This window comes from Anabrus simplex, chromosome 9 (genome assembly GCF_040414725.1).
Source record: "Anabrus simplex isolate iqAnaSimp1 chromosome 9, ASM4041472v1, whole genome shotgun sequence".
Classification (NCBI taxonomy): domain Eukaryota; kingdom Metazoa; phylum Arthropoda; class Insecta; order Orthoptera; family Tettigoniidae; genus Anabrus; species Anabrus simplex.
Window position 1 is genome coordinate 79,153,127 of NC_090273.1, and position 20,273 is coordinate 79,173,399.

The 20,273-nt window shown below is 38.2% G+C and overlaps 1 protein-coding gene across 4 annotated transcripts in view; it reads left to right on the forward strand.

Moving 5' to 3' along the window:
* Positions 1-20,273, forward strand: part of mus312 (mutagen-sensitive 312) — a 171,181-nt gene that overhangs the window by 124,951 nt on the left and 25,957 nt on the right. For 3 of the 4 annotated variants that reach the window (XM_067153887.2, XM_067153886.2, XM_068229275.1), the window contains 2 exons: positions 844-3,879; positions 17,636-17,952. In XM_067153887.2, coding sequence (XP_067009988.2) covers positions 844-3,879; positions 17,636-17,952 — 3,353 coding nt within the window. The remainder of the gene's footprint in view (positions 1-843; positions 3,880-17,635; positions 17,953-20,273) is intronic. The other variant, XM_067153888.2, reaches the window with a different exon arrangement.

A 20,273-nucleotide genomic window follows, 5' to 3' on the forward strand; every position in this document is an offset into this window, starting at 1 on the left:
ATGCTATCGTACGGCTTGGATTTGTGAGTATTATGTTGTCCCTACGCGTATCAAGGCTGGGAGTCGTGAATATATATTATGTCCTGCACACTTATCGCACATTTGAGAGCCAAGTTTATATGTTGTGTCCTGCACGCTATCACACGGCTGGGAGCCATGAGTGTATGTTGTACCCCACGCGCTATCGCATGTGTACACGCGTATTTGTTGTGTCCTGCACTTATCGCACAACTGCGAGCTGTGACTCTATGTTGAGCCCCATGCATTATTGTACAGCTGGGAGCAGTGAATTATGCCAGTGAGTTAGTAGTTCGCAATATTTCTGTAAAACGTTGGCTGTCGGAAAAATATATTAATTATTTTATATAATGAAGACTATTGAACAGAGGAAGCTGATATTTATTGTACAGAAATGAATATCTCCAACTACTTTACTTTTGTAAGATACTACTTTAAAATTTTAAATTATTGTTTCCCTACCAGGCGAGTTGGCCGTGCAGTTAGGGGTGCGCAGCTGTGAGCTCGCATCCGGGAGATAGTGGGTTCGAACCCCCACTGTCGGCAGCCCTGAAGATAGTTTTCCGTGGTTTCCCATTTTCACACCAGGTAAATGCTGGGGCTGTACCTTAATTAAGGCCACGGCCGCTTCCTTCCCATTCCCAGGCCATTCCTGTTCCATCGTCGCCATAAGACCTACCTGTGTCGGTGTGACGTAAAGCAAATAGCAAAAAAAACATCCCTCTGATTTCTTATGGAATGACCTGTAGTGTATTTGAGATATTCTGTTACACCAATTTACCTCCTTTCAGCTGTAATGTTAAGTTTTTCTTTTAAATGTTTCAGCCAAAAGAATTTCCACCTCTGTCAGAAAATGAAGCTAGATTACCTTCCAGTGCTTTTTATCCAGAAAACAATGTGGCTGGGCTGTCTCATCAGACTATGAACATCATTTCTCCAGCATATATTTCCAAAGAGAGTGGTCCCTTGGATTGTTCCTTGCCTGTAACTCCTACATTAATAAAGGAAGGACAGGAATTAGAGACCTCATCAGACAGACATACCTGTGTCAGCCGTAGAAAATCGGGAACAAAAGTGAGCAGTACCAGTGGTTTTATCGATAGTCTTGCCAGTGATTGGAGATTATTACTTAACAAAAGTGCCTTGAGTGATATTACAATTTATGTTAATAACAGACTGAAAATACCTGCTCATGAACTTGTTCTCTATGTACGCTGTCCTGCAATTTTGAATGATGTAGTTAAAGATGGTAAAGGAGTCAAATATTTACTGTGGACTAATGTCTCTTTTCGTCCTACCTTGGCTTTTTTGGAGTATATTTATTGTGGTAGTGTCAACAAAATTCTTACCTTGGCTGAAGGTTTTGAAGATGTTCAGTGGCTTATAGAGAAGTATGAAGTTGTTAATTTGTTGAGACATTTAGAAATTGTTGGTAATGTTCGACTTAAAGTGAATTCAAAGAACATCAGTTCAGAAATTCAAAGCGATATTGGTTGTAAAGATATTACAGGTGAGACAACTAATTTTCAGAGCATCCTTTCATCAAAGTATAAGTCTCCCAAGAAACATCATCTTGGATTAGCACAAACGAGTAATTCATCCACCTCAAAGAAATGTGGAAATGAAGTCATAGGATCATTAGAATTTAATGAAGATTCAGACTTGAATTTTAGTTCAGAAAATGTTAGTAAAAAAAGTACATCACCTGATCCTTTTTCAGAAAGCCGAATCAATGATGTAAAATGTTTAACGAAGGATAATAGCAATATTGTACCATCGGCTACTCAGGATAATATGGATTACCTTCTTGAATTGATTGACAGTTCTTCAGCAGTCAAGAGTCAGTCTAGTGACAAAAGTGATAGAACTGTCAGTAATTGTAATATGAAAAATGAACTTTCCAAGAATATCATTCCAGTTAAAATTGGTGTTTTACATTCTGATTCAGATTCAGAAACTGTCATGCTAAGTAGCAGCCAGCAGAGTCATGGTTCAGATTTTTCTGATGAACGAGTGAAGAATGAATTAATTGCAAATGTCCATCAAGTTCACAAGAAAGTAAACAGTTACTGTGAAAACTTAAGCTCTGCACAAAGAAAAGAAAACATTTTTTATCAAGATAATAGTACAGAGAACGATGTTGCTGAAATATCTCAGGAATCATTAGATAGTATACCAATGCAATGTGTCAGTAATGACTCTCCTAATAAAAGGATTGAGCATCCTGATGAAGAAGCTATTGGAGTTCGTAACAGTTCTTCCCGGAGAGTTTTGCTGGAATCCTTCACTCAGGAAAATAAATCTGTTCCTACGCTGCAACAGCAAAATGAATTTGTAGTTGTGTGTGATTTAACACAAAGTAGTGATGATTCTGATCAGAAGACCATTTCATTTCCAGAAAATCAAGATTGTACCCCAACACGAGAATATTCTATCAGAATTGGTATCAATTCTGAATTGAAAAGAAATATAGAAGACCTATCCAAAGCATCAATAGGCAAGAAACATAGTGGGTCTGGTGATAATGAAGTCTTGATTTCAGGGAATGGTGGTGAGGAATTATGCAAAATTAATATAAGCAAAGAAAAATCGTTGTCAAATGTTGGTATGATAACTAGAAGTTTGCAAAAATCCCCCGATGAAAATAAAAGGAAATGTGTTGAAAATGATCCTCCATGCAAAACAAATAGCCCTGTTTCAAAGAAACGCTGTACAGACCATGATAATCCTGTTAGAAAATCTTTGATAGAATCTTTTGTTACTGAATCTGTTGGTTGTGCAAGACATAAAGATGAAGATCTGGAGGTGTTTGATTTAACACAAGTTAGTGATGATTATGACCATAAGGCAGTTTCACCTCCTCTTGGTCCTAGTTACATTTTAAAAAGTCCTAGTATCAGTCACAGATTTTCACCAAAAAGGAAGGTTTCAAACAAATTCTTGGCCCAAAATTATGAAGTTAGTCCTGTACACAATGAAAGTCTTGAGAAAATTAAAAAAATAATAGTAAGTGACCTGAGTCTGAATAATGGTTCTGGGAGTAATATACGTACAGAAAGTGATTGTAATGATATAGCTGTGATCAATCATTCTCCCCCTTCTTATGGCCTAGATAATGATGATGATGATGATGATATGGATTCATGTCCAAAATCAAGGATTAATGAGAGGCCTAACCATGGAGATTCACAAGGAAATGCAAGCAATGGGGATATGAATCATGAGATTGATTATTTTGATTATTATGATTCACCATGCAGGCCCTATATATCAACATTAGACTCAACCCATAATTCCTATTCTGAGAAACAGGATGTAAACAAAGATATGGTTACAGAAAGAGAAAGACTAAGTTTGTCCCAAAATAATTGCTCTTTTAATGACAATTCTCTACAACATCGCAGTACTATAAGAAAGGCATTATCCCAAGATAGTGTCTTCCCTAGTATTAGGAATAAATCTTCTGAAATCATTGAATTAGACAGCAGTTTAGAAATTGATCTAAAGGATACCAAGTTTAGCACTCCAGTATGTAGCTATCAGTCCCAGAAAGTTACTGCTAATAATGGAACTCCAAAATTAAGTAAAAGCAAATCATCTATTAGAAAATCACTGGATGCTTGTAAACGTCTGCTGGACGACTCTTTTGGAGATAAATTGGGAAACCTGTCTTTGTGGAAGGACGAGTTTAATTCAGTATCGCATGAATTAGCTGAAGCTGTTGCTTGTTCTACTCCAAAAGGAATGTCACAGCCAGGAAGATCAACTCCAAAAACACCTGTCCAGATGGTGAAGGCTGTCGAATCCCATGACGTTACTCCTTTGGCTGACTACAGTGCTATGGATTCTCCAATGCTCAAGGTAAAGTTGTATGATACCTGCTTTTCTTATTTTTTAATCTGCTTGTTATTGCAGGTGACCACAAGGATCCTGAATACCATAACAAATTTAAAAATCAATAGTCTACAGCATTCATGAACAAATTAAATGAAATACTGTATTTCTCCAAATCCAAGACGACGGTTTTTTCTCAGAATTTCATGTGAAATATCAAGGGTTATCTTGCTTCGCGACCTAACAGTAATGAACACCACTGACAGCTACCACGGTAACCACGTTGCTCCCCTTCACGCCTCCACGTGTGCGAATGAAACTCTTTACTTTCACCGTCTGTGTCTTTATTAAGCCTATACATTGCTAGCCGCAGCAGCCAGTTGTACAATGCCTCCATCTAACGTCACTGGTTCTCAGAAAATAGCGAAGAGAGAAAGACATTCTACTAGCCTCTACAAAGCGTTTATCAAATCCACAGAATGGTATCAAAACACTACTAGCTAACTGCTAGGTCAACCATAATGTTCTTCCAAGTCCCAGCTGCGCGAGAAATGTCGTTCAAATTGGAATAGCAAGGATGCGACACTTCAAATTCTTAGAAAGGCCACAACTACTCAGTAGCAGAGTTATAACACATCTACTGTACCTGACGCTTAGTAAAAATAACAGATTTTTAAGTTAATTGTTATTAAACACGCGGAAATGAAGAATAATTTTGCAGCCGCAAGAAAGTACGGCGCAACAAAAGCCATTGTTCAGTGTTAGGAAGGCGAAGATAGTTTAAAAATGCAAACTGTACAAAAAAGGCATTCAGTGGCCCGCAGCATGATGTTTTAAAGAGTCGAAGATGAAATTGTGAAGTATGTGTGTGAAAAATGCAAGGGCAGAATGACCATAACACGGTGCACAAAACTTCTTGACCTTCAACGTCTGCGACTAGCTCGTTGATGACTAGCCTCTGAAGCCGGCCAAAACCGGCAAGCGAGACGTGCATCTAGCGGCAGCAGTTGTACCTTATGGTTAGTAAAAGTAACGGTTTTATAGACAACAGGAATACTTTCGTGATGGATCATTGTATTGTAGAGACACATGGAAAAGACATTGCCAGCAAATTTTCAATGGGTTCTTGTCGATATTATGATGCCAATTTTTAAGTTAATATTTATTAAACATGTGGAAATAAAGAATAATATTGCGCAGCCTCAAGAAAATACGGCATAGCTAAAGCAAATGATCGGCATTGGCGTGAAGGCAAATATAATATAAAAATGCATACTATACAAAAAAGGCATCAGTAGCAGGCAACAAGGATGATTGAAAGAAGTCGAACATAAATCATGTGATATGTGCGTAAAAAATGCAAGGTCGGAATGGCTATAACATGAGATGTGATACGAATGCAGGTTCGCGAAGAGGAATTCCCTGAACTTTCAGAGGCACTCTCAGATACCTGTAATGAAAATGATTAAGGAATTAAGTAGGATGTACATGGAACTTGTGTGTGGTTTCTTCTCTAATTAAATTTGAAATTTGTTATAAATAATATTGATTTCACAAAGCACATTTTAAGCCTAATTTAATCTTTTTGAAGGAAAAAGTGGGGGTCTTCTTGCATTCAGAGAAATATGGTATAATACAATGAAATGAGAGCTCATTCATCCAGATTATCTGAAAATAATCTGGATATTTTTTTTTTTTTTTTTTTTTGCTATTCGCTTTATGTCGCTCCGTCACAGATAGGTCTTATGGCGACGATGGGATAGGAAAGGCCTAGCAATGGAAAGGAAGTGGCTGTGGCCTAAATTAAGGCACAGGAGATTAGTGGGTTCAAACCCCACTGTCGGCAGCCCTGAAGGTGATTTTCCATGTTTTCCCATTTTCACACCAGGCAAATGCCGGGGCCATGGCCACTTCCTTACCACACCTAGTCCTTTCCTATCCCATCATTGCCATAAGTGTTGTTTCATGTATTTTATTTTGTAATATGCATCTGTAATATATATTGCACTACTGACACGAATAAATAATAAATTGCCATAAGACCTATCTATGTCATGGTGCAATGTAAAGCAAATTATAAAACAAAAATTTAAAAAATGAAAAATAAGCTTAGAGCAGACAAACTTTCTTGAGGGGGTTGGGGGGGTGGGGGGTTATCCTCATTGGAAGACATGTCACTGGAAGACATCAAGTATTGTCTGATCTCCTGTGGAGTGCCTTTAGATTTGCATATCACTGCCTTGTGCTTCAGGATTGGCTTCACAGAGGCTAAGGGAAAGAAACCCTGACTGAGAACTAAAGCAGCATCTGATATGGAGCAAGCAGCTGCAAACGGCGACTGCATGCCGTGCCAGGGGTGGCCGATTTTAAACTGATATCAGGCTGTGGTGACAGGCTGATTGGTCATTTTGTTTTGCAACTATGCATATAAGTGGAACGTGCTTCATCATCTACTGTCACTCTGAAGGACAAGAAAAGCCAATGGAGATGTCAAAAGAATGACCTCCTCCAAGGAAGTGTGTTGGCTCCAATATTATATAACATCTATACCAATGATCAGCCACTTAACACTGGAACTAGGGCTTTCATCTACGCAGATGACACAGCTGTTGCTGCTCAAGAAGTGACATTTGAAGAAGTAGAATTAAAACTGACATCTGCTCTCGAAGAACTAGCTGTCTACTATGACGAGAATCGCCTGAAACCCAATCCGGAGAAAACTCAGGTATGTGCATTCCATCTGCACAACAAAGAAGCAAGAAAGGAGTTGAATGTAACCTGGAAAGGACACAAATTAAACCATTGTGATCAACCCGAATATCTAGGAGTAAAGTTGGACCGTGCACTAACGTATAAACAGCACTGTATAGATACCAAACAGGAGGTATGCAGCAGGAATAGTCTCACTCGCAAACTCACACACATGGGGAGAACAGCATAACGTCCTCTGTACATCTGTCCTTGCCCTGTGTTTCTCTGCTGCAGAGTATGCTGCTCAGAGTCTGGAGGAATTCCGCTCATACAAACCAAGTGGATGTTGCCCTCCATGAGACAGGTCGCATTGTTACAGGCTGCTTACGACCAACTCCTTCCACTTATGGGAGTAGCACCTCCAGATGTTAGGAGACAAGTTGCAGCAGAGATTGAGAAGAAGCAAGGAACAGATGAAAGAGATCCAAGACACCCAATGTTTGGACTTCACTCCCACCCATCAAGATTGAAATAGAGGAAGAGCTTCCTACACACAGCAACATCAGTACCATCATCAGCCGAATATTGACGAAAGGAACTCTGGAAAAGGAAGTCGCCTGTGGGATTATGGGAAGTGAAAGAAAAGCCAGCTGCAGGACATCATCTTCAATATGGACAATGGAAGACGCTTAACAGATTAAGATCTGGAGTGACACGATGTAAAACCAACTTGAAAAGGTGGGGGTATGGTGATCAATATTTGTGTGTGAGTGTGGTGAAAAGCAAGATCATGGACACCTCATCTGTAGAAATCTGCCTAAACCATGTAGTATGAAGGATTTGGTGGAAGCCAATGAATGTGCCATCTCAACAGTTGAATACTGGAAAAACAAAGTGTAAATAGAGTAGTTGCAAATATATTGTAGTGATTTCGGACTCGGATACATAAAATAAATCTACTGTGAATAAAGCTAGTGCATTCCCCAGAAATGACGCATGATGATATTGTCTGTCCAGCATCCTTAAATGTGTGAACATTGCTTTTGTGCAGAAAATGTGCTGGAAAGGGCAAAAGTTCCAAGAAATTGGGTATGAATACAAACGTGTCTACCATGGAACAATGAACACCAAATCGTTGATAGTTATCTTCGATGCCAGGTTGCTGAAGTCCATCGACTTCTTGATCATCTTGCGTCAGTCGTAATAGACACTGTGACATTACGACTGCGTGTCTTCTCAGCCTATGTGCGTAAGAGTGGTTGTGAGGAAGAAGAAAAAGAACACTTTTGAATTAAATTACACCACCACAGTTCCAAATATTCCCTAGAAGAAGAGGACAAGTGATAGGTTCAACTGCCATAGAAAGAATGGCTCTGGGACGGGGGACGATGAATCGTAGGTGTTACCGAGTTTTGGTGGTAGGTAGAGGTGTAAGAAGGTGCGGGCGTGAATGGGTCTCAAACTACGGAATCAAAGTTAATGTAAAAGTTAACAAGGTTATATTTCCTTTTCAATATTAAGTAATAACAAAGAACAGGTACTTAGTAGCCGAAACACAATTTGAAATGTACAATTACAGGGATTACAGAGTTTGGGCTTCGAGCCCTGAGTTCACAATTTTTGAGCAACTAGCCCAACTTTCCGATATACAAATTTTAACAAAGGGGCAGAAGACCCCAATCAAACCCTGGAGCACTTGCTCCAAATTACACAGTAAAGCCTCCTCGAGGCATACAACACTCCTTTTCCAAAAGAGCCACACGCTCTTTAATTTAAGCCTTTCCTAGGCCACACCAAACTCCACCTTCAAGTTGCCCTCAACGGACATAAACACAGGGGTAAAATACCCAATCTACTGAGGTCTATTAAATGAAAAGCAGGTTAATAGAATGACCTCTAAAACAATTTGAGAGGAGGCGAACTTGCACTCCTAATACACTTTGATTTTAAAACCTACTTTGGCACTAGGCCGTTATTACAAGGGCTAATCCCATACTACAGAGGTGACTTAATAGCAATTTACATTACATTACGGAAGAATTGGTTGAGAGAATAAGTTCACCTCAAGACGATGTAAGTGGGAGCTCGAGAGGGTTAAGCACTCTCTATCCCGATATGTCGTTTTAAAATAGAATAGATACCAGTTGTTTTTACATTTTAGGAAAAGGTTACATGGTTGAACGCTTAGAACCCGCCCCGAAAGTTAAACTGCTGAGCAAGAAAAGAAAGAATTTATTAATCGGCCATTACCTTATTGTTGACCGCCGCCGAGGAAAGAGGCGCTTCCCGCCTCCTGCTATGTACTTAATACACTGAAAGATGGAACAGAAGTGGCCCGGAGACCCTAAAATCAGCAGTTTATATACTCTCGCGGAAGTTTCTAGGCGTTAGGGGAATGAAAACACCCGCCCACAATGTTTTTATTGGATAGGACCCCGCAACAGATACAAGTTGGGGGAAGATACACCAGATTGGTCAGAAATTACTAAAAGAAATTCGGGATTGGATAAATCTAAAACAAGGGGAAAAGAGGGGTATACAGCCAACTTAAACAATAACAGAAAGAAATTTAACAAGAAACAAACTTTTGAAATAAAAATTTCTCCAACAAAATAGTTCTTTGACTCCGCACTAGGGTGCGCTATTGTTGATCTTCAGTAGTGTCCTCTAGAAGAGAAAGTTCACACTTCTTACTTCAAGCGAAACAAAAACACATCAAAAGTGACACAGTTCAAAAACTCAAAATTTTCCACGTGGTGACATCTTCTGAGAAAGTAGAGAATTAATAGAGTAGATAAAGTTCAACCTTCCTCCAGAAGAGGAGTTTCGACTGGCGCAACTTTTAAATAAACGGTGTAGAGGTGTACCGCCCGGTACAGTAGGTTTTACTGAAGCTAATAATCTAGTCATCAGGAACACCTTTTACAAGAAGTGCTAATTTCACTTCATCACCTACACCAGAGGGTCACAAAAGTCAACTAGTTTTTGTGCTTGTCAACAAGCGTTATTTGTTCAAGGCAAAGGGACTTGGGAACAGATCTGGAATATAAGACAACTTATTGAGAAGGCCTGAGAATTCAATATTCCAAATGCTAATATGCTTCATGGACTACAAGAAGGAAGACTTTGTAATATGGAAACAGCTGTGGAAGGTTCTTTCAATAACGTGCTTCTGCCTCATATTATTAGACTGATGGAAGCACTGTATAACAACAACAGCAAGAGTCAGTGTTTACGGTGGGCTGTCAAAGGTGTTTCATGTATGTAAAGGGGTCTGTTAAGGATATATATTAAGTTTGTTCTTGCAGTGAATTTGTGATGGTTTGAAAACTGTTGCCAACTTCAATTACTGCACATGCCCAACGATGCTCGATAGGGAACTACTTTCAAAGCATCCCTGTAAGAACGCTGCCCAAACTCCCTAGATCACGTGATTGCTCGGCGCAACAGCGAGAATTATGTTCAGTAAGTAAGGGCGTGCTTGAAAGAACTATTTTGTTTTACATTACAGCCGTAGTAAACTAACTGGCAAATTCTTGTTATTACCCATTCTTTGATTGTCTTCTACAAAACGGATAGGTTAACATTAGGTTACATGGAAATAAAAAATAAGCATTTTAGTCAAAAGTGTGGACGAAGAGCAAAAAAAAATTAATTTCACTCCCATGTTCATTTGGATTTCCTCCTTCAGCTTCTTGATACTGGAAGTTGTCCTCATGGCCAAATTGTGAAGTTCACAACATGCTATAATGACACAAATGCACCATTCCCGCATCCAGGTAAGACACAGCTAAAATTTCCCGACAGCCAGATGTAATCTCAGGGTATTTCTTCTCATAAGAAAAATATTTAATTTTTCTTCTTGGCTAGGATTAACGTGAATTCAGAGAAAAAGGTAGGGACCGCACGCGAAAATTATCGATGAACGTCTCCATCCTATTGCATTCAAGAATAAAACTATCAATGACCGCTTAACTTTGACGCAAATCATATGAGAAACATCTTAGAAACTAAGTCTATCTACTCTCAACTGCTACAAATTATCACTCACTTTATAAGAAAATAAGAGAAAATATTTATTAAATTAACCATAAATTAAAGAATTGAGAACTCGTATTATCAAGAACTTTCATAATCGAGGATTAAAATCAATAATAATTCCTAATATTTTACATTTAAGTCAGTGCTTGCTTGCTAATAAAATTAAATAATAGATTGAATTCACTGTTTCTGAAATGAACTCAAACTTCCTCACATATAATCATGTTTCAGAATTAAATCAATCATTCAATTATTATGTAAGTAATTAATTAGCTTGCAAGAAAATTAAACAATTCAAATCAATCACTATAACACAATCACTTTGTTACATTCGACAAAATTTAAGCTTTTGCTATCTGAATTCGTTATCAAAGTTGTTCTCTGGCGAAGAAATGTTTTATGACAACTGACGGGCTATGGTTTCCATCCCTATTGCCTTCTAAATCTTGGCTTCTAATTTACTAGCTTCTCATTTAAAATTACTACATGAATTATAAATCAACACTCAAAATATAAAATAATCTACCTCACTATTCTATCTAAATAATTCTTAATATGCTGCTATATGGCTCAATATGCATCCACTCACTAGGCTTATATTTAATCGAAATCAAATCAAATCAAATGAAAATCTCTTTATTTGCAAATGAGGTGTCTACCTCGGTGGCAAATGATACACTAAAATACATTATTGTCAAGCACTAAATATTAAATTAACAAGAGAAGAAAATTTTCCTATAATACAATATTATACAATTCACGCTAACATTTTTTTCTATTAAACACACAGCTCATCCTTAATAAATTTATATTGTTTACAAAATTCTACTTATAATATCTCCTGTACTACTTACAAATATAGTCAACTGATATACAGTATGTGGAATTACTTCAAATGATACTATACAACTGGTATAAGATTAAACTTTACATTGCATTTCTTTACTCTTTTTTTTTTTTTTTTTTTTACCGTTCTGGAACCTAAGTAGCATAATGACCTGCTGCGTCTTAACCAGAGCCCCTTTTGCCACCACTTTTCAGAGTTCCTGAAGGCCCTTCACAGCTACCGTAGCGGTCCCAGGGCCCTCGAAGTCCCCACTGTACTTCACCCCTACAGGCAGTCCCCTACTTTGGCTGTCCAAACTCCTTAGACCAGGGGATGGAATTAATTTATTCACACACATTCTTTAATTTACAATAACCTGCACTGGTCGAATGCCCTCTAACATTTCATTTATTTTCTCTGTTGCTGTTTATTCTCTTCTTGAATATCTGTACAGATTTTGGAAAAAGGATCAAACACTATCCCTGGTAAACTGTTCCACTCCTTCACACCCTTCCCAACTAATGAAAATTTACCCCATTCGCTTCTGCTAAAATTCCTTCTAATTTTATATTTGTGGTCTGTCCTGCCGATATAATTATTTTTCAACTGAAGCCTCTCACGGATATCTCCCCATGCTTCTTCTCTTGTATAGGCTTTATATAATCCTATAAGTCTAGTTTTCTTCTTTCTCTTACTTAAAGTTTCCCACCCTAGTTCCTTTAACATTTCTGATACACTATTCTTTCTCCTGAAATCCCCTGTTGCAGATCTTGCTGCTTTCCTCTGCACACTATCTATTTCTTTTATTAGGTATTCTTGGTGAGGATCCCAAACACTGTTTGCATATTCCAATAATGGACGAACCATACGTAAGTAACTTTTTTCTTTTAATTCTTTGTTGCATCCATTAATAGCCTCATTATGACATGTAACGATCTGTATGGTTTCCCAACAATGTCATCAACATGACCCTTCCAGTGCAAATTACTTTCAAATCTCACACCTAAGTATTTGCACTTGCCATCTTTTGGGATAACTACCTCATCCAAAGTATATTCAAATTCAATTTTAAAGCTCCTGTTTGTAAATATATCATATGTGCAAGTAATTCCATAAGTATTTACGTTACGATATCTCGGTACAATTTATCTGCGTCACTTCTAATATCTGTACTGGCTTAACACATCTTTCACTTCACATGTTATGAAAATACGTCATAAGACATAAATATTTTAATATTAGCAGCTGTATTTGACGTTACGTTAACTCTCTAATCGCAACTATACATATATATCCTCCATTCATATCTTACTTTGTGTCATTCCCACGGTATATCTCTTTCCTTGTGCTTGCATCGTCTAATTGATCCAATATATGAATATCTCAGCATCTACCATCAATATATATATGTTTTATAATCACCGAAACCCACATTATCATATGAGTCGTGTAGTTTCAAAAACCCCTATCTCCAAGAAAATAAATTTTTCAGGAAGGGCAAAAAACTGCCATGACTGCATTTTACACTCCTTTTTAACATTTTCTTTACTTTTGCTTTAATTAGCTCATATTGAACAAAATACACAAAATGTATGCAATTTCATCTCTACATTTTTGTACTAGGGCAATATTTATCTAGAACATAGGGGGTTTTGAAAGTCACAGGTGGACATGGCGGGGTTTGAAAGTAAACATGGATATTGTAAACATACCCTTACTGTCTAATGCTCAAAGAAACTTTGTTTACTTCACTTGCTAACATCTATGTAACACACTGAGATGGAAAACGAATTGAAAACATGAAATACAGTATAAAATGTTTAAATGTTTAAATGTTCATTGAGATGGAATGGTTTTGTCTCTGAAGAATAAAATCATAATCATATTATTGCAATTTAATACAACAAGGATACGGAATCATCTCTTGGTTCACAGTATTCTTCTTCCTCTTCCTCTTCTGTCATACTGCAACGATGTTCAGCCTGTAGTGTTTCCAGCTAAACATAAAACTGGAGATCTGCAAGCTCCCTCCATCTAGCCCCATAATGTTTCTCAACCAATCGGCACACATCCTTCACTTTTGCATGTTCTGATGTGCAATTTTTTAGTTCCTCGTCTAGTTGTGAGCAAGTTGAGCAATCATCAGTCTTCGGACTTCCGAAACCAATATTACGATTCAAGATCTTCCTGAAGAAGGCGTGCTTTGCCTGCAATTCAGGTTCAACAGTGGTATTTTATTGTCTCCACATTTCTTTGATATTTAGTTCACATGGCAGGTACATACGTGCCGCTGACTTGGTACGGCAGTAGTGCGGCTCTTTAGCATGAAACGATTCAATAAATTTACAGATGGGCTCACGTCTTGGTTTACTGGCATAGTTTCTTCTGTCTCCCCCTCTTCTCTCCACAGGCATTCCCCCAGATTCAAAATGACGCTTTAGTACCCCTTGAATTCTGTCCTTCTTCAATAGGAGAGCTCCCATAAATGTTTCTCGGCAAACTGGTACCATCGTTCCATCCCGTTTCCGAATAGTGTACTTGAATGTGTGAGCTTTTCCGGACCTGATACTGTTACCCGGCTTGCGTCTCGCCACTGGTTTGCAAGAAACATGCTTGATAATGAAACTATCCTGCTGCAGTTTTGATGCTGTAGAGTAGAATACGGAATGAAACTTCTTCACATTCAACAAAGAAATATCTCTTGCACTGGTAGGCCCTGGATTTATGGCCGCACATTGGTGTGACAGGAGGTCCAGCCGACGAGTACCTGTGTAATAAACACCCTTTTCACTTACGAGAATATGTATGTTTACTAAAATATCATAGGTATTTATGAATGGCCTGCATCGAAAATGAAAGGGAAGTTCGCTCCTCAACGTGACCATAGAATGTAATATCAGAAGCTGCACAAAGCCACAATGGTACGGGCTTTCAGGAATCGAACGTGCACTGGCTGAGATTCGAACTGCGGCCATTTTTGTGACAGGAGAACGACCGATCCGGCACAACACCGCTCGCCGACTTCATGCAGCAATACATGTTTTCTAAAGCTTATTCTAAAAGTGCAGTTTCTGATACAGTTCTACAATTATGCTCACAAGAGAGGAACGTACTAACATAATGTTACTATAAGAAAACATACCTTGATATTTTTGCTTCCTTGCATTTCCACTGCTGTTCGTTACGTAATTTCTTCCTACCCTTGCCAGGGCTACACTTCTCAATACATTTATGAGGTGAATCCATTAGTAATAGACAATACACGACACTGTGTCAACACAAATGCTTCCTCACTGTCGCGCCAAGAGCTCCTCACGCGCCTAACACATGGTTACGTATTGCCTTCCTATTGGCCGGCGGAGATGGCGGCTTATGTTATCTATCACCGAGCGCAAGGCGTTGGAGATGGCGGAATATGAAAATAACCCCGTACTTTGACAATGAATTTCGAACTGTTAGAGCGGGTTTTGATGCGTACTAATAGTATACAGCGGTGGACATGCCCACAGCAAAATCAAATCAATCTTTATCTCCATTTTCGTGAAAATTGAAGATAGGGGGTTTTGAAACTACACGATTCATATACAAATTATTTCATATAACTTCTTTCTTCACTATTAAACCTTCAATCAATCCGATCTCTTCTTTCTCAGTACCATATTTCGTCATTCATAACTTCTTCCATAATAAATGCAATTACTAAGACGTACCATTCTTCTTTACGTAAAATACTCCCTTAAATAGATAAATTCTCTTCCGATATTATGATGCTGAACCTTAAATATTTCGTTCGTGCATTTAACAACATTACAAGTAATAACTCGTCTATATATCTCGCTTCCTCTCATATGATCTACCTGTGACGTAATCATTGATTGAATGGTTTCACGAGATCCGTAGATAATATCTAACATACGCTAATCCTTATATTCAGCTGTTCAATAGTTCTTCTTCCTTCTCGTATTTTCAATTACTGTAGTAATTCACTTATTTTATGCATAGCCATACTCCACGAAATATCAGTCTAATTATGTACTAAATATAGTATTAGCAGATTACATGTAACACATTTCACTTCACTATATCACTTGCATTCTTAAATATCTCACACTTAGAATACTTCATACTAATGCATATGCCTAGCTAAATTAAGAATTATAATACTTATGGTAAACACTTAGCTCGTCTTTCATCATATCAGCTGTGAGTTGCTGTCCTCCTCCTCGTCACATCGCTGATCCATTGGCTATGGTCTGAGGTTCGGCTGGATTCCTCGTCTCATTTTAAGTAGGGTCTGCTGGTTTGATCATATCTCCCTCCAGGTTGGTCCATCTCGAGTTTAGCAAGACATCTTCTTCATGGTATAGCTGCCAATATGATCAAATAATGTCAACAAATAAATGTTCATTTTAAGAATTTCTTAGAATATTTTTTTTTTTTTTTTTTATATTTCTCTTGCGTTCTAGTTAACCAATTCTCTATACTGTGTAAGATCTTCAGTCTCGCCTCAGAAAATTCTTCTATTTTAAAACTATTTGTTTTCTGAAAATTCAATTCCTTCCTCAATTCTTTTTCTGAACAATTAATTCTTTCCTATCCTTCTCTTCTTATACATCTTCTAATTAATGAGTTTCGATGTATCGGTAATCTTGCGCATCGGGTGTATCAGCGTACGTATTTGAATAAATTCTCGTATATTACGCTGTCCCTATATTTTTTTCCAGTGCTTCAGCAAGTATTTTGCCGTCTTCTCTTAATTTAGAACAGTTATTCTTCAAAAATTCCACCGTAATCTTGACTACCACTCTTCTTCGATGCAGCAACGGCAATTTGCTTCCTCTCGTCTCGAGTTCAGTTTTTCAAGTATATTTTTTTTAATAATATATTATTTTACTTGTTTTCTTGAAACAATTCCCCTGACATTGCTCTGTTCTGCACCGCCTTTTAAAGGTAGACGATCCAAGTTAATCATGGCCTCCAAATGTATTCATATGTCAAGACTTTCTTGTATATTATCTTGGCCTGAGTGGTCAATACCTTTTCTGGACGCCATTTTACAACACGTCCGAAAGTGCAATGGGCACACAATGTCGGGTATACTCCTCAAATGAATGTGATACAGCTTCCCGAACTTCGCATTGTTCGATAGTATACCTGTTTCAACAGAGATTGAAAGTGTTGTGGTGTCCTGTTAGTTGCTCTCAATTTGTAAAATGGGGTCAATAAATATAGAAAAATTGTGTTTCCTGTTCAAATATGAATCGGGATCACTAGATGACTTGTCAGTATGTATGTGTCATTGATGACACCAGGGAAACCATTCTCCCAAAATCTCCCCTCTATTTCTACATTTTTTTGTCTAGTTTTAGCCAAGTTATAATTTGAAACGATAAGCTGCTAATAAAGAGAGTGACTTTCTTTATGATCTCAAATAAAACACTCAAATGTAATGTTGAATTAATCAGCAACATCTCAGAACAAAGCAGTTTGGTGGCCTACATACCATAGGTAAATAAGAATTTGTTGTTAAGGCCCTACTTTTCCATTACCTCCTGACTGATACGGTACCAGTGTATTGTATACATGAGGTTTCCTTTAACTCCCCCCCCTTCCAATATTATTTGTCTGTTTGACCACCTGGTGGTCATCATCATTAATGCGTCAAGTTTTAACGGTCTGACACCATGCTTAGACGGTTAAAGTCACATTGGTCGAAAAAATTCACCATCAGAATGTTGGCCAGCAGGGTAGGAGAGGTGGTGGTATACAATTTCTAATCACTAGATTGTGTGGCAAAAGCCTCACCGCAATATTCATTGGAGTGAGGGCATAATGGCACTTTTGATGGAGATTCATCCATCAGATGGTGATGTCTCTTGGTGCTATTGGACAGGAGTGCTGGCACCGAGTTTCACTGTCTCCCTTCGTACTATCATATGTCATTCCATTCATTTCACACCTAACTCGTCTGATGAGGTTGACGTCAGGAAGGGCATCCAATCATATGAAGATTCCTGTTGCTTCTTACCCAACCCTGTAGGAGAATAGAACAAGGGTCGGACATACATTTGACTGTTTGTTGACCTGTGGGAATATTTTGTGATATTTTGTGACCTTGGTGTTTTGATGTTATTTACTAATATATGACTGTCATAAGGTTTCATTTTATGTGATTAGTAAAATATTTATCTTCTGCAGTATTTGAAATTTTTCTCACCTTTCCAGAAACAGCTTCATAAGTATGGAATAAAGCCACTGAAACGAAAACAGGCCAAAATTATCCTCAGACACATATATAATGAATTACACCCATTGGCTTCAGTTAATGAAAATACACAAAGGACTTCTCCTTCACATAATCATTTTAAGGAGCCTGATGAAGACACCAAAGTTCCCAAAAGTCCTGCAAAGAGAAATACTGCAAAACAGCCCTCAAGCCCATTAAAAAAAAGTGCAGTACATTCAGTAAGTCAGCAGTTAGAGAATGCATCTGAGGATTCAGACTGTGATGGTGAAAGCAGTTTGTCGTCATCTCAGAGCAGGTATTTTCTTCCCTTTATTTCATGTTAAAGTGACAGCTGTGTAAAAATCATAATTGAGATTGACACTTGTCTTTTTCAAAATAGAAAATCATATTTTTAAAAAGATCAGTTTTGTGTTATGTAAGGAAGTGTGCTGTTTTGTACTATTTTCTGGAAAACTAAAATAATAATAATAATAATAATAATAAATGAAGCATTGAAACTTAGTTAATTTAATAATGAATAATAGGGAAAAGCTGGAAAATTTATAATGTCCAATAACGGACCATTTATATTGGTATTATAAATTTACTTATTCGGGACAAATATTTCAGATTCCTTATAAGAATCAACATCTATATCATCTGATGGCCGAGCAGGCATCAATTTTTGGTAAAGAGTCTCTCATAGTGCATTGGCACTGCCGGTGGCTCCAAGTAGCCTACGCAGTGGCCTCCACGGTATGCACTAGCCAGCGTCTTGGTAGGTGTGCTAGGTACCAACTGATGAGCCCAACCTAGCACATGAGGGCGGGTCACTGGCAACCAGGAATGAGTTAGCTGGAAAATTTATAATGTCCAATAACGGACCATTTATATTGGTAATTCCTAGTTGTCAATTCTTTTTAAACCTGCTTTCCTCCGGAACAGTATCTCCTGTCATTTTTTTACAGTCTTGCGTCTGGTTTAGTAGTGATGATGCGCAATAGTAATAGGAGCCACATTATGAAATCTGGATTTCTTCATTTCGACAATTACTTATAACTGTATAATTTTAAATTGGCCTTTTTTTCCATGAACTTTTTAAGAAAAGAATAATCATTAGGGCATATTCTCTATGGATTATTATACAAGTGTTTCTTTGACAGCTGCTTTCAATTGTAAGAAAGAATTTATATAATTTCTCTTAAGTATTTTGTTTTTAATATTGTCAATCTTCTTATGTTAATTTTAAGGACACTTCCTCTAAAGCATTGAAGATGGCGGCGAATATCTCAGTGTGGGTATCCTCTGTGCTACTTTAGTAATATGTGTGGTTAATCAAGGATTTGCTGTCTCGAATTGTGTTGGAATTTCTTCCGAGGAATTTAGTGATGATGTGGAGTGTAGTGAGTGTGCGATGTGTGACGATATAATGGTGAAAACAATGGGATTGTGTTTGTGCGCCACGTGGTCGGGGTGTGACAAGCTTACGCACACTACGGGGCCGGCGTCCTCAACTGCTGAGAGTGATCCGCCTTCAGGGCCTGCAGGTACACAATGGAACGTGGAAACTTCCTTCGCCCTCTCACAGGCAGGAGTCTGGTTAACTTCGGATCGTAAGTTTTATTTTCCTTCCTTACCGACGGCTAACCTGTCTTGTTTTCTTAAGGTCCCAACATCGACCCACGATTCGTTCAAATTACGCTGTCATGCGCGCCGTTCCCCGTTAAGTTTCTTACTAACACTGTTACTACTGTCTGGTGATGTGCAAATTAATCCTGGGCCGACAATGAATAATGAGTTCTCCGTGTACTGTCAAAATATCAGGTCCATAAAAAATAAGATTACAGACTGTGAACTTCATGTTCAAGAATTAGCTGCTTTCGACGTTATCGCCTTAAGTGAAACTTGGTTGACGGATTTTGTGTTAGACTCTGAAATCCCACTCTCCAAAGAGTTTTCGTTATTCAGGGCCGATCGTAGAACAGGATCCCGGGGAGGGGGTGTTTTAATCGCTGTCAAATCTAAATGGCATGCGACCCTACGCTCCGACCTGATGAATGACTGTGAAGCTGTTTGGGTTGAAGTTACATTTCATAACATAAAATATCTTTTTGCATGTTTCTATAGACCACCTCGTTCTTATCTCAGCTATTCTGAAGCTTTTCTTTCCTCTGTGCTTAAAGCCGTTCATTCCAAAGATAACATTGTCATACTAGGAGACTTTAACCTGTCTGTCTCCTGGATTTCCCCTTCATTAGGTCAGCCTTCTAATAGCCTTGACAAATGGTATATGGACCACTATATTACTGGACTGAACTTCAAACAGCATGTCTTGGAAAACACCTGCGGAAATAGTCTTCTTGACTACCTGCTTTCCTATAACGAGCCCTCATCTGTTTCTGTGGGACGAAATATTTTTAAATCCAACCACAAGTCCTTTGAAGCAACTTTCACTCTCACCCCTCCCCGTGCTCCGAGATGTCATCGACCTGTCCTTAGGAGCTCTGTGCCTGTGTGGCGTAAAGTTGACTGGCAGACTGTGAATCGTACCCTGTCCCTGTTACCATGGCATTTGTTGTATGTGGGTGAAGTTCAAGATGCGGTGGACTTATTTTATGATTGGACGCTTGCTGTGAT